General features: G+C 45.9%; 1 protein-coding gene across 5 annotated transcripts in view; it reads left to right on the forward strand.

Annotated features, from left to right (window-relative positions):
• Positions 1–2192: 2192 nt before the first annotated feature.
• Positions 2193–14253, forward strand: part of DNM3 (dynamin 3) — a 546523-nt gene continuing 534462 nt past the window's right edge. For 4 of the 5 annotated variants that reach the window (XM_045084617.1, XM_045084615.1, XM_045084616.1 and 1 more), the window contains exon 1: positions 2215–2518. In XM_045084617.1, coding sequence (XP_044940552.1) covers positions 2358–2518 — 161 coding nt within the window. In that variant the 5' untranslated portion in view covers positions 2215–2357. Of the gene's footprint in view, positions 2519–14253 lie in introns of all 5 variants that reach the window. The other variant, XM_045084619.1, reaches the window with a different exon arrangement.

Here is a 14253-nt window from a genome sequence, read left to right on the forward strand (position 1 = left end):
CATCTCCTGGCTTTGCCCCGCCCCCCTCCATCTTAAAGGCAGCAAAGTTGTGTCTCTGTGACCATTCTTCCATAGTCACATCTCCCTCTGAAACAGCCGGGTAAGGCTCTCTCTTCTTCAGGATCCATGTGATTAGTCTGGGCCCATCGGGATAGTCCAGCATATTCTCCCCATCACAAGGTCCTTAGTTTAATCACATCTGCAAAGTTCCATTTGCCATGACAGGGTAACATATTCACAGTTTCTGGATATTTAAACGTGGACATCCTTGGTAGGGGGCCATTATTCTACCTATCACATTAGTGGAAGAAAGAGACATGTAAATCAGAGATTCAATGCAATGTGCCAAATGCAGTAATGACAATCTATTCAGGACACACATATATATAGGAAATACATAAGGAGATAGTTGACAAATGATAGTTATAAATGAGGCGCCGGTAGCAAAGATGAAGGGGATGAGGTGGGCTCTAGGGAGGTAGAATGGGCATAATTTGGGATCCCACTTGATATGAGGTTGAGAGAGAGTGCAAAGGAGTAGCATGATGTCCAGAGTCTGGGTTGGGACTGGGCAGGCCTCTTGCTGAGATAGGAAGCACCCGGAGGACACAGTTAGTTGCTCTTCATGCCCTTCTATCTTCATGACTACTCGGGCTACAACCATGTGGTGGATGGAGGGGGGATTCCTGGAGAAGGCATGGTGGGCAGATAGCCTATGAGGGATGCTCTTCAGGGGAGGAGGTGATGCAGTCAGCTTTGTCTTTCTCTTTTTAAAAAAGCTGAGATACAATTTACAGTGAAATGCAGAGATCTTAAATGTTTAGTCCAATGAGTCCACCAATGTCTACTCATATCCAAATCAAGAACATTTCCCTCACTTTGCAAAGATCTCTGGTGCCTCTCGCAGTCAATCCCTACACCTCAAAGGCAACCAGTGGTCTGATTTCTATCAACATAGATAATTTTGCCTATTGCGCAGCTTCGTATACATGGAAGCATACAATATGTCTTCTTTGGGGTCTTTCATTCAACATAATTATCTGAAGCTGAAACGACGTTATTGCTCTATCAGACGCTCACTCCTTTTTGTTGCTTGGAAGTATGCCCAGGTCCTACTTGCTCATTCGTTCACCTTTTGATGGACATTTAGGTTCTTCTTAGTGTTTTGGTCATTAGGGCATTTTTTTTTACACAAGTCTTTTTAGGGCTAAAGGGAACTTTATAGCATTAAGTGCTGAGATTAGAAGAGATGAGTTCAGTTTTGAGTCAGTCACGTCGGAGGTCCTTGTGGGACATTCGGGTAGTGAGGTCCAGGACCAGCGGGACTTCAGTCTGTGGTAAAAGGGAGGGAGGTGGGCCCGCGTTCCGATTCCTGCGGCCGCCGGACAGTACGCGGAATGAAAGCCAAGGCAGAATGCTCAGCTGGAGTCTGAGGTGCGAGACAGGAAAAGGCCCTGAGTTCGGTCCCGGAGAGCACGTGTGTTTACTCGCGAAGAGGAGCCCTCTGAGGAGTCTGAGGAGGCCGAGCGCGCACAGCCGCTCGTCTTTGTGTCTCCGTCGGCGGCGCAGGCACGTGTCCGTGCGCTCGGTTGGGCCGAACGCGTGCAGAGCGCTCGCTCTCCGGTAGCCTCCGGGGCGGACGGGCGGGACAGAGGCCGGAGGAGTCGCGGGGGGCCGCAGAGAGGGAGCGCGGCGGCGGCACGACGGGCTGACGTTTCCGCTAGGTCGGGCTGGGAGGTGGGGTCGCTGAGGTCGAGCGATCCGGCGGGGTCCGACCGCTGAGGTCCCGAAGTGGACGTCGGAGGCGAGGGCTCCCGCGCTGAAGGCCGCCGCTCTGAGGGGAGCGGGGCTCTGAAGTGGGGCGTGCGCGCACGGGACTTGCTCTTGGGAAGTGACTCTGGCGGCGACAGCGGTGCTGGGGCTACCGCCGCTGACAGGGCTGAGCGGTTATCCGCAGGGCTTCGTAGCCGGTGCCGATCCCCCGACCGAGGGCGGTACCCGCGCCTCCGAGCTCGGGGTCCAGAGACGCAGGTCGTGCATCTGGCCGCAGCTGGGAGGCAGTGCGTGAGCGCGCGGCCGCAGGGTCCGGCCCGAAGCCTCCCGCCGAATCGCCGCCGGGCGGGGCGCGGATGGGGCGGCCGAGCCGCCAGGCCACGCCCCTCCCGCCCGCGCAGGCGCGCTGCGGGCCGTGAGCTGTCAGAGCCGAGCGGCGGGCGCGCGGCGGGGTCCGACGTCGGCGCTGGAACCCGCTGGCGGCACCCGGCGCGGCAGGGGCGGCTCGCGCGGCGCGGCCCCAGCTCCCCCGCCAGGTCGCAGAGGAGAGCGGGAGCCGGCGTGCGGCCGGCGGCGCTGGCAGGATGGGGAACCGGGAGATGGAGGAGCTGATCCCGCTGGTGAACCGGCTGCAGGACGCCTTCTCGGCGCTGGGGCAGAGCTGCCTGCTGGAGCTGCCGCAGATCGCCGTGGTGGGCGGCCAGAGCGCGGGCAAGAGCTCGGTGCTCGAGAACTTCGTGGGCAGGTGAGCGCGCGGGGCGCGGGGCGCGGGGCGCGGGGCGCGGGGCGCGGGGCGCGGGGCGCGGGGCGCGGCCGGCGACCCCGCTCGGGGCCGCCGGAGCGCGCCGGGGCGGCGGGAGCCCGAGCGCCGAGCCGCGGCGCGGGCGGAACGAGGGCCGAGCGGCGGCGTCCGTGGGGCGGGCGGGGTCGTCCCGGCTGCGGGCATCCTCCGCCCCCCCGCGGCGGCCGGCCCCGCTGTCTGTCTTTCATCCTGCGATACAAAGCCATTTCCTCCGCGTCCTCCGGCCGGGGAGCCGGGGGAGGGGTCCGCGCGCTAGCCGCTCCCCCCGCCCGGCGCGCCCGCCTCGGGCAGCCGGGATGCGTCGCGCGCCCGGGGGCGCCCCGGTCCCCGTCTCGCCCGCTCTCCCGGCGCCGCACCCCTCCTTTCCCGTCCGCCTCCCCGCGGCTCTCCGCCAGCCTCTGGGGCTCGCCCCCGTCCCCGGGGAGCTGCTGCCCTCGCCGCCGCGGCTGTCGGCCCCGCTGCGCTGGCCGCTGTGCAGACCGCGGTGCCTGCCCCCGGCCGGGGAGGCGCGGTGCGCGGAGAAAGGAGCCGTTTGTCGTGCGGAGCTTCCCGGGCCGCGCCGCCCCGCGTTCTCCCCGAGCGTCGCGGACAGCGGCGGCGTCCGCGGCCGCACCTACTCCCTCCCGCGCTTCTGGCCGCGGACCGAGCGGGCGAGCGCGCCCTCGCGCCGCCCGGATGCCGTGTCATCCCCGCCCGCCTCGGAGCGACCCGCGTCCCCCCGCGCGCTCCCCGCGCCCCTCCCCCCGCGCTGTGGTCCCGGCGCGCGGCTCGGTCCGGCGGGTCTTCGAGACCCGGCGCTGAGCCCGGATTCCGGCGCCGCCCTCGACCCAGAAAGCGAGAGGATTGATTTCCGAGGCGGGAGTCAGCATCGCTCCCGCGGGCGCTTCGCGAGGGACTGAGTCACCTTAACGGCCTCGCCCGGGAGGCAGACACTAGCCCAGAAGGGCCCGGGGAGCGCTCCGGGCCGCTGTGCCTCCCGCGGCCAGCCGGGGGCCGGCAGCAGCGCGACCGCGGCCCGAGCGGGGACGGCACGGCGGGCCGCACGCGGCTTCCGGGCTGCTGAAGTGCGTTGACGTCCAGAACGTGCCTGTCCCTTTTTCTGTCTGTCCGTCTGTGCTCGGTGGCGTGCGGGATTCCGGACCCCGCGTCGCCCAGGGTCTGCGAAGCGCCTGTTCCCCTCCGCGGGTGCCCTGTCGGCCCGCGGCGCTCTTCCTTCCCCCTGTAGGAGCTACGAAGCTTCGAATCCTAATAAAAAAGTAAAATTGCGGACCATTGGCTGCAGTCTCTGCCTAAGTGTCTTAATCACTTCACTTTGGTTTTACCATTTGAGTGATGAGAAAAGTGAGGGTAAAGCATTTTGCATACGTCATCTTAGACTGATGGTGGAGTGATGGGTGAGTGGGATGTCAAACATAGACCCAGGGCAGTCAGATACTTAGGGGTTTATTGTTTTTGGATTTATTGGCAATGACATTCACTAAGTTTAAAGTGGCCTCCATAGGGAAAGTGAGGTTCGAGGACAATGGATTTTTGAATTTTCAAACTCCAGGACATTTAGCATGGTACCTTAATCGTCATTTAACTACTTGCTGTTTTTAAAACAAATACTTAAAGATTAAAATAGTGAGTAATTCAAATGCGATTACCATATTTTTATGCATCCTTAATATATTTACTTGGGTGGGCCTGTATTATAAATGCATTGTTTGTGTCAAGAGCTTTTGAACCTAATGTCAGTTTTAGGCATGTATCTTAATTCTGTCCTGACACACTTCTTAGTACTATAATAAAATTGCATACATTTCCCCTCACTAGCTATAGTCTTTTAAAATGACAATTTCAAAAAAAGAGAATAGAAGAGTAAATTATTTTGGCTGAAATATTTTTCATGATAAAATGAAAAATACAGATATTATAAGCATTATACAAATCAGAGCATTTAGCAAAACACATTAATACTTTGTTATACTTTATTAAAAGGTTTTACCAATAATTAATTAGTGTTAAAATATCAAATCAAAGGATGAACATAGAGGGAAATTCTCATTTAATAAATATGTAAAGGCTTTATTATCTGTAGACACGACACTTGCCTAGCAGAGCTTATATATTTGAAAAAAATTAATTAAAAAGGTCATTTGACTTTAATAAAGGTTTCAGTCATTGAATTATTGAGGAATCTAATTTCTAATTATAAACCAACCTTAGGGAAAAAGGAGTTCTCAATTTTGAAAGGAGATTGGTCCTAGGCAGAAAAAAAACTACTCCTATTCCACTGTAACCTTTTATCTTTTTGTTATCCAGAAATTTTATAGTAAAGATAAGGCCCTTTCCTTTAAGGATGAAACTTTCTTCTTTTACATGGAGCTGTGTTTTCATTTTAAGACTCTGGCGTCTGTGCAGTTACTGAATGTAGTCATAAAACAAGGGGTCGTTGCTTGTGTTTGCTCTCATTTAAGCTTGTTCTCTTCAAAATAATGATGCATTTTCCTCAATATTTAACAATCCATATTTAATAGGCTATTTTCTTTTCTCAGATAGTTTATATTGATTTTTTTTTCCTGATACCACTGAATGAATGGTTGTGAATGTGTTTACTTCATTTAACTGTAGCTGTAAAATCCAATTTTGGGGTGACAAGTTTGAGATTGTTCTAGATAAAATGAGTCATGAATGAACTGCTTGTTTGTGATTTTCTTTCTGAAGTGATGAATTTACATATTAATGTAATATAGTATGAGGAACCAGATTGTTCTTTTGGTTGTTCAGATGAGGTATAGACTGGCAGTGAGAGGCAGCGTAAGGTTGAATGAGTAGAAGCTGAAACCCATGGTGTGAATAGAGGGGTTCATCATCTGGACTGGGGTTCTGCCCATTTGTCTGGTTTGTGTGTGGAAGAACTGAATTTACTCACCTACTTTCATATCCAAGTTTTTTTTAACAGTGCAGTGAGATGATGATGATAGTGGTTAACATTTATTGAGAGCTTGCTATGCTAAGAGGTTATAAGTGGGTAACCTCATTTAATACTCTTAAAGCCTCACAAAGGAAGGTACTCTTATGAGTTTCATTTTATGGAAGAAGAAATTCGAGATTTAGAGAGTTTGAGTAACTTGCTCATGGCTGATCTAATTTGAGATAAGACCACTAGAACTAGGATAGATCCAAGCATGGGGTGTCTAGGTTCCATACCTGTACCCTAAAACACTTGTACCATGTTGTTCCCGCCATACTTAGATTTACCGAACCTCTGATAAATACTTTTAGCTTCTTTGTTTGATCAATCACCACCTCAGTGAACAAGAAGCTGCCACATTAATACTCTTATTCATATTTATTTATGTCTACCTTGCCTCATTTCACAGAAGATTTGAGGCAACCTCCTGGGCAGAAGCAATATTAGTTAAAGGATAAGTACTCTTCTTTACCATATTAGACATTCTTGAAGGGAGCTGTAGCATGTAATTGGGTTGTTTATTTAAGTATGTGTTTAGAGCACATATAACTTGCTTATGGAGGTATTAAATGAAAACTGTACTAGTTGCTAATGTGTAAATGTTTTATGATGATATACTTGTTAAAAACATTAGTTTTCCTCTTACACTATTTGTGGGAATGCAGATTGGTGTAGCACTTTGGAAAACACTGTGGCGATTCCTTAAGAAATTAAAAATAGAGCTACCCTATGATCCTGCAATTGCACTACTGGATATTTACCCCAAAGATACAGATGTAGGGAAAAGAAGGGCCATCTGTACCCCAATGTTCATCGCAGCACTGACCACAGTCGCCAAACTGTGGAAAGAACCAAGATGCCCTTCAATGGATGAATGGATAAGGAAGATGTGGTCCATATATACAATGGAGTATTATGCCTCCATCAGAAAGGATGAATACCCTACTTTTGTATCAACATGGACGGGACTGGAGATTATACTGAGTGAAATAAGTAAAGCAGAGAGAGTCAATCATCATATGGTTTCACTTACTTCTGGAATGTAAGGAATAACACGGAGGACATTAGGAGATGGAAAGGAGAAGGGAGTTGGGGGAAATCAGAGGGAGAGACGAAACATGAGAGACTGTGGATTCTGAGAAACAAACAGGGTTTTGGCGGCGGGTTGGGGGTAGGTTGGGTGAGCCTGGTGGTGGATATTATGGAGGGCACGTATTGCATGGAGCACTGGATATGGTGCATAAACAATGAATTTTGGAACACTGAAAAAAAATTAAATTAAAAAAATTAGTTCTTCGGGGCACCTGGGTGTCTCATTGGGTTAAGCCTCTGCCTTCTGCTCAGGTCATGATCCCATGGTCATGGGATGGAGCCCCACATCGGGCTCTCTGTTCACCGGGGAGCCTGCTTCCTCCTCTCTCTCTGCCTGACTCTCTGCCTACTTGTGATCTCTGCCTGTCAAATAAATAAATAAAATCTTAAAAAAAATTAGTTCTTCAATGCTAATTATATAGGCAGAGAAATTCCACATCATTTTATTCTAGTCTGAATGTTAAATAGACTTGATTTTTGTACAAGTAGCATAGGTTTTGTGATTAATGATTAAAAAAAGACTCTTTTTAAAGTGACTATGTTGAGGGAGCACATTTCTTTTTCTTTTTTTTTTTTTAAGATTTTATTTATTTATTTGACAGACAGAGATCACAAGTAGGCAGAGAGCAAACAGAAAGAGGAAAGGAAGCAGGCTCCCCACCGAGCAGAGAGCCTGATTCAGGGCTCAATCCCAGGACCCTGGGATCATGACCTGAGCTGAAGGCAGAAGCTTTAACCCACTGAGCCACTCAGGTGCCCCAATAGACACTATTCTTAAGTTCTTTGACTGATTTCAGGAAAGTAGTTAAAAATTGAGGAGGGAAGAGTTCTCTATTGCAAATGAGATTAGGCACAGAAGCATTCATATTAGTAAGACTTCTTAATTCAGAAATAGGATCGTATTGAGGGAAAGTATTTTTTTAAATATCAAAGCATCTGAATTAGTGAATATTTTTCAACAAATGGGTTCTAGGTGTTAAAGTTATTAGGTAAATGAGTGCTAACAAATAAGGTGTGATAATTTTTGAAAATTGCGCTCATGGTTCCCCAGAGTCCATTTTAAAAAAAATCTTTAAATTTTATTATTATTTTTAAAGGTTTTATTTATTTCACAGAGAGAGAGAGATCACAAGCAGGCAGAGCAGCAGGCAGAGACAGAGGGGGAAGCAGGCTCCCCGGTGAGCAGAGAGTCCGCCACGGGACTCTCTTTCAGGACCCTGAGATCATGACCCCAGCAGAAGGCAGAGGTCCAACCCACTGAGCCAACCAGATGCTCCTCCCAAGAGTCTCTTTAAATAAAAAATCAGACACATGAACTTTCTTCATCCAACAATGAATTGCTAAAACCTGAAATTACAAAGACATTTTTGCTGAATTAACATACATAATATACTTAATGTTATCACAGATTTATAGTTGGTAGGTTTTAAGTGCCAAAGTCAACTTAATTCTTTTTTATTAATAGTATCTGAGAAGCAATATAACTAGGTAAATTGGACTGGATAGGATATCTCTGTTGTGAAATTTACTTTTGATTGACAGATATCAAAAAATGAAGTCAATTAACTTCTTTAAGATTGAATTTGGATAGGCAGTCGTCCAGAACTTTCGAGGAATGGAAACTTAATAGTTAGCTATGCTATTATGCTAGCGTTTAGGCTATTGGGTTATCTACCAGTGGAACATACATTTATTATATTAGGTGTTTGTCTTAGGTAGTAGTACCTTTTGTTAGGGCTAATGGAATTATTTTTTTATTACTATAATTTATTTGATATTGAGGATACTACAAGCAGCTGAAAGAAATAAATGATTTTTTTTTCTCTCTCACCAGAACCAAGTCAAGAGAGCCCTGAACTAATGTACTATATAGAATAATCCAATCTTTCTGTATGACCAAAGTTTTGTCTGGCTCTAAGTCTGCTTTGTAATTTCTCAGACTTTCAGTGTTAATTGATTAATTAATTAATTAAAGACATTTTGGTGGTGGGGGGGGCAAATGGAGAGAAAGAATACCACTACCTTGAATGTGTGACCTGAGCTGAAATCAAAAGTGGGGTGCTTAACACTGAGCCATCCAGGTGCCCCTTAGCATTCACTTAAAAATCCTGGTGGATTATATAATACTGAACACATTTTTATAAAGTGGAAGCAAGAAGGAGGCCTGTGTCTGTTTAGCCTTCCTGAGCTACTAGCAACGACACCGTTAGTATACTTTCCATGCTTTCTTTACTTGGTCCGTTTTCACATCCCCATGTTGATAGGCGAAGAAACTCAGGGCTAGAGACGAGTCATTTGTGGACTGTCACATGGCTAGTAGGTGGCCAAGCTGAGATTTAGCCTTGGATAGGACTCCTGTTGGTACTCTTGAGAAATAGGAGCAAGTCAAGTCAATGAACATGTGTTTCTGGAGCCCTGACTACACTGGGTGAGGCCACAGCAGGAAGTGTGAATGCCCAGAAACTGCGGTATGTATAAAAAGAACTGACAACGTAAGGTATGAGATCTCAACCTTCAAGTCATTTTGTAAAATAAATGCAGTTGGGTATAACGCAAACTGGGACAAAATAATTTATACTGTATCAATTAATTTTTACAAAAAAAGAAAACAACCCTTGAAAATCCACAATTCTGAAATTGAATTGGGATAAAGGAGGAAAGTAGACAATATGGGAGTTCCCGGTGTCATTTCAACTCAAGGCTGCAGGTCCTAAAGTATCGGTGTCGAAGTGGGGAGCTGGTTACCCGTGTCTCGGGGTCTGACTGCACAGCACAGCAGTGAGTTTAGACTGTTGCCTTATCACAGGGAGACACTGTGCACTGGAGACGGCCCGAGGCGGGAGTAGGAGGGAGAAGAGTTCGGAGAGATTAAGTAGATGACTGGGTGCAGTGAGGGCGAAGCACGAGTGGACGGGTTGGGCCAGTGTCTCTGTAAGGACCCCCAGGGGGGTAAGGCCAAAGGGACAGGAGGGTTTTTGTTTGTTAGTTTGTTTGTTTTTGTTTTTTAAAGAGTAAGGCAGTGAGTTAAAGTGGTGAAATCAATTGAAGACAAAATGTCTGGGAAAATGTTCTGAAGGCAAACCTGAGAGTGGAATCTGTCGAGACTGTTCAGAAGTGGGGGAGGCAAAGGAAGGCGGTTGGCGCTCATTTGCTCATTTGCATTTCTTGAGGTAAACACTATTCTGACAAATTAGAGGGTTTATTAATACCACGTTGGTGCTTTTGTTTCTGTTTTGTCAGAGGTAGCTCAGCTTCGCTTTTTATCGGTAGCAAGGACAGGCATTTCACTAGGTTCTGTGAGAAGCTTTCTTCGGTCTTCATTTCTTTGCTGACTTCCTGGAGCTACATTAGGATACAGAGAAACCAAAAGATTTGCCCAAGGCCGAAAACAGAATCAGAGCTGAGTTTGGACCTTGGCGTTCAGAGCTGGGAGCCCCGTTCAGGTCATCATCTTCTTTTCCTCCTCTTACTGTTTCAGTGCCTCCCTCTAATCCTCACGCTGCCCCTCCTCTTTCCATTACTTTCCACTGGACCAGTCTTTACGCCGCGATTTTCCCTCCATTACTTGACCCGATAGCGGACCAGCAGTGATGTTGCGTGCTCCTGCCCCCCCCCCCCCGCCCCGGATACAATAGAGGAAGGAAACAGGGAGGAGGATTTTTGTCAGGGTTAGGCTTAGAGCAGGTAATTTGGCCGAGACAGTATGCGTTACTGTATTTGTGACTTTCAGGAAACAGACCCAGGGAGAGACTAAATGAAATAGTGGATGTTTTCACCCATGATTAATTTTTTCCCACCAGGTGGGTGTATCTAGAAAGTTGTGCCCGGGATGGTCACTGATAGACCTTGTTTAAACCAAGGAAAGCTTCTGAAAAGTTGAGGATAAGTAAATAATATAAATCTGGAAAGTTTGCTATTTTAAGAAGTGGTGAACTTGGGGCACCTGGGTGGCTAAGTGAGTTAAAGCCTCTGCCTTCGGCTCAGGTCGTGATCTCAGGGTCCTGGAATCGAGTCCCGCATTGGACTCTCTGCTCAGCGGGGAGCCTGCTTCCCCCTCTCTCTCTCTGCCTGCCTCTCTGCCTACTTGTGATCTCTGTCTGTCAAATAAATAAATAAAATCTTAAAAAAAAAAGAAATGGTGAACTTTTTGGTAAAATAAAAGTGTTGGGTAGCAAATCCTCACCCTTCAGTTTTGCCTGCTTCATATTTTACTTTTTTGTTTGTATTCTTAGAGTGAGGCCCATCGATATCATAGGAATTATTTTAATAATTAATTTCAATCAGCTTTAATATTGTGTTATATCCTTAATGTTAATTGATTAGAAAGGCAAGATAGTTGTTGAGGAAAAGGAGTATGTATTTAATCCATGGATTATATGAATGATACAGGACAGATTTAGATCTTGTTTTTCTCTGACATTCCTGCTGAAAGTCCTCTATTTCTAGAATTTAAACTGGGTGCCTCAGCGCTCTTTCGTGACAGTGTCTCACTTTCATTTCCCACTGCTTCAAGGTCATGATATACCCAAGAGTAACACATACATACCTATTAGAAGTGGGTAGGACCTCATTGTCTTGTTTCGGTGGCTTGGAATTGAAAAGACAAATCCATTTAATTAGTAATTTGATGGGTGACTAATCTTATTTATGGTATTTCTTTTCTTCAATCTCAAAAAGCCAATATTTGAAAGGACTCATCATATCCTGGTAATAGAGTGTAGGCTTTGATCACTGAAGGTTTCAGTCCCACCTCTGACTTTTGTTAGTAGCGTGTTCCTCGGCAAGGCCCTGAACCTCCCTGGGATTTAATTTCCTCATCTGCAGTATAGGCATAGGAAATACTGACTTGATTTTTTTATGTGCATGTGAGTTCTAAGTCTGATAATGTATAGTGTACAACCCATAATATGCCTTCAGTGAATGATGGCAGTGATAATATGATTTATAAGAAAAATATCTATTTGATCATTCATATGACCAAAATATGTTTCTTTTTTTAATTTTAAGATTTTTATTTATTTATTTATTTGAGTGGGGGCGGGGATGAGGAAGGAGCAGAGGGAGAGGGACAAGCAGACTTTGTGCTGAGTGTGGAGCCCAGTGTGGGGTTTCATCCATCTCAGAACCCTGAGATCGTGACCTGAGCCAAAATCAAGAGTCAGATGCTCAACCAACTGAGCAACCCAGGCGCCTCCATCCTTTTTTAAGATTTTATTTCATATGACCAAAATATACTTCTCAAATTTTTTGGCCTTCATCCATGGTTCCTGTCTTACAGCTTGCAAAACCCTTGGAATTTCCTGTGTTGAGAATAAGAAAGGTGTCTTTTTGTTATGTTAATGAGGTGACTTGGAAACCACCTAAGGATGGGGGCGGCTTGTCCGTGGAGCTAACCCCGTGATTAGAGGGTTGGAATTTTTAGCCCTCTCCCCCAGTTTCCTGGGAGAAGAGACAGGGTTGAGGTTGCATCAGTTGCCAATAGCCAATGATTTAATTAGTCATGGCTATGCAATGAAGCCTCCATAAAACCCCAAAGGACTGGGTCCGGAGAGCTCCTGAACATTTAGGGAGTCTGTATCACCTGGAGAGGGCATGGAAGCACTCGCCCTTTCCCCATACCTTGCTCTATGCATATCTTCCATCTGGTTATTCATGAGTTATATCTTTTTATGATACACTGGTAATTTAGTAAGTTAAATGTTTCTCTAAGTCCTATGGGCCACTCTAGCAAATGAATTGAGCCCAAGGAGATTCAGATTGGCATTTGAGGTGTTGGGGTACAACCTTGTGGCACTGAGCCCTCAACCTTTGGAATCTGATACTACCTCTGGGTATGGCATCAGAATTGATTGAATTGTATGACACCTAGCTAGTGTCCAGAGCATTGCTTGTTGGTTTGTTGGTTTGGGAACCGCCCCTCCTCACACCGGAATTGGTGCTAGAACCCATTTAATGGCTACTAGTCTAAGTCTTTTATCTAGACTGAAAGTTTTCTGAATACTCAATTCAATTTAAGAAACTTTACAAGATCTCTTTACTTAGTCCTAACAAAAAACATCTGAAACTATGGGGGGGGATACTTCATTTCATTGATCTATGATGAATATTATAGTTTCCTCAGGGATTTTTCCCCCGAAGTTGTTGGTGAAGGGAAATGGTAGAAGGGTTATGAGTCTCTTCGCTTCAAGAACAAGGGCGGGAGTGGGAAAGAGGAAGTCTTGCTTAGTTTGGGTGTGAGGGTCTGCTATATTGTAGGGAGACAAGAAGAAAAACAGAGGAAATCTTAACTGCTGAGGGAATTAGAAGTATTCGTGAGTTATTGAGTTTGAGATGGATGTTTCTTAAAGGATTGCCTTAGGTAAGCTGAGGCACCGTGGGGGAAAGCACTGAGAGCTGGGGTTAGCCCAGTATAACCATCACCTTGCTGGTCTTCCTCAGCTTTTCCTGTCTGATTTAGAGGCCCCTCCCCAGGTCCTTGTTCATAACCTTCCTAAACAAGGATCTTACTGCATAGTTGGTTGCCTTGTCTGTCTGCCCAACTCTTTGCAGTTTCCATGAAGTCAGGAGCTACATTTCATCTCTCATTTTCATTTAACACTGTATGAATGAGCAGTGCGATTCCGGGCACAGCACTTATCCAAGCTGAATTGTACCTTCTTCTTCAATAAATGGGTGTTGGACTAGGTCTGTGTTTTTCAAACCGTGGGTATGACTTATTAGCAGGACATGATATCAGTTTAATGGGTTGTGACAGCTTTTAAAAGATATCAGAGTATATCCCGAGTAGTAATGGTAAATACTATACATAATTGGGAAACTTTTGTGTTAGTTATATACTTGCATGTGTATATCATGCTGCAATATGAAATTTATTTCTTACTACAGTTGTTCTCAAAGTTGTTGAATGCCTCTGCACTAGATTAAATCTGATGTTATTTCTACTCATTTATTTGATGATTCTATACTTGGGTGGTAGGACAGATCTTTTTTTACAGAAGGCACAATTCCCACTATACCATAGTATTCCAATAGGCGACCTAAAATGGAGATAATTTTATTATTTTTATTTTGCTAAATTAACTATGTTCTAATCGAAAAAAAAAAAGAATAGGTACATATGTTAAAAACTTAGACCTTTCAAAAGGATATATGATAAAAATTGTCTTCCCCATCATGGTTTTTACTTGTTAAGATGTTCCATTTACCTGAATACCTGCCAGATTATTTCTGGGTTAATATTTTCTTCATATGACGTTTATTTGATTTTTGCGGAAGAGAGAATTTAATAAACTTGTTTGGTTGTTGGTAGATGATAAAACAGTCTAGAAAGAATATGCTTGAAAATTCTATTTGCGGATGGATTTACTCATTCACTGAGTCATTTACGGTCATATTTGGAGAGTTTACTATATGCCAGAAACTCTGTGAGGCTCTTTGTATTGAACAGCTCCTTCAGAGAACTTGGTGACCCAGTAGGATACAAGTCTTGATATGCACTGTGCTATTATTATGAGGATAATCAAGATAACAATTTTTTAAAAAATTTATTCATTTATTTATCAGAGAGAGAGCAAGTGAGTGAGTGAGAGAGCACAAGCAGGGGGAACAGCAGGCAGAGGGAAAAGCAGAC

This window comes from Mustela putorius, unplaced genomic scaffold, assembly GCF_011764305.1.
Source record: "Mustela putorius furo isolate JIRA1106 unplaced genomic scaffold, ASM1176430v1.1 tig00000785_pilon_pilon_pilon, whole genome shotgun sequence".
Classification (NCBI taxonomy): domain Eukaryota; kingdom Metazoa; phylum Chordata; class Mammalia; order Carnivora; family Mustelidae; genus Mustela; species Mustela putorius.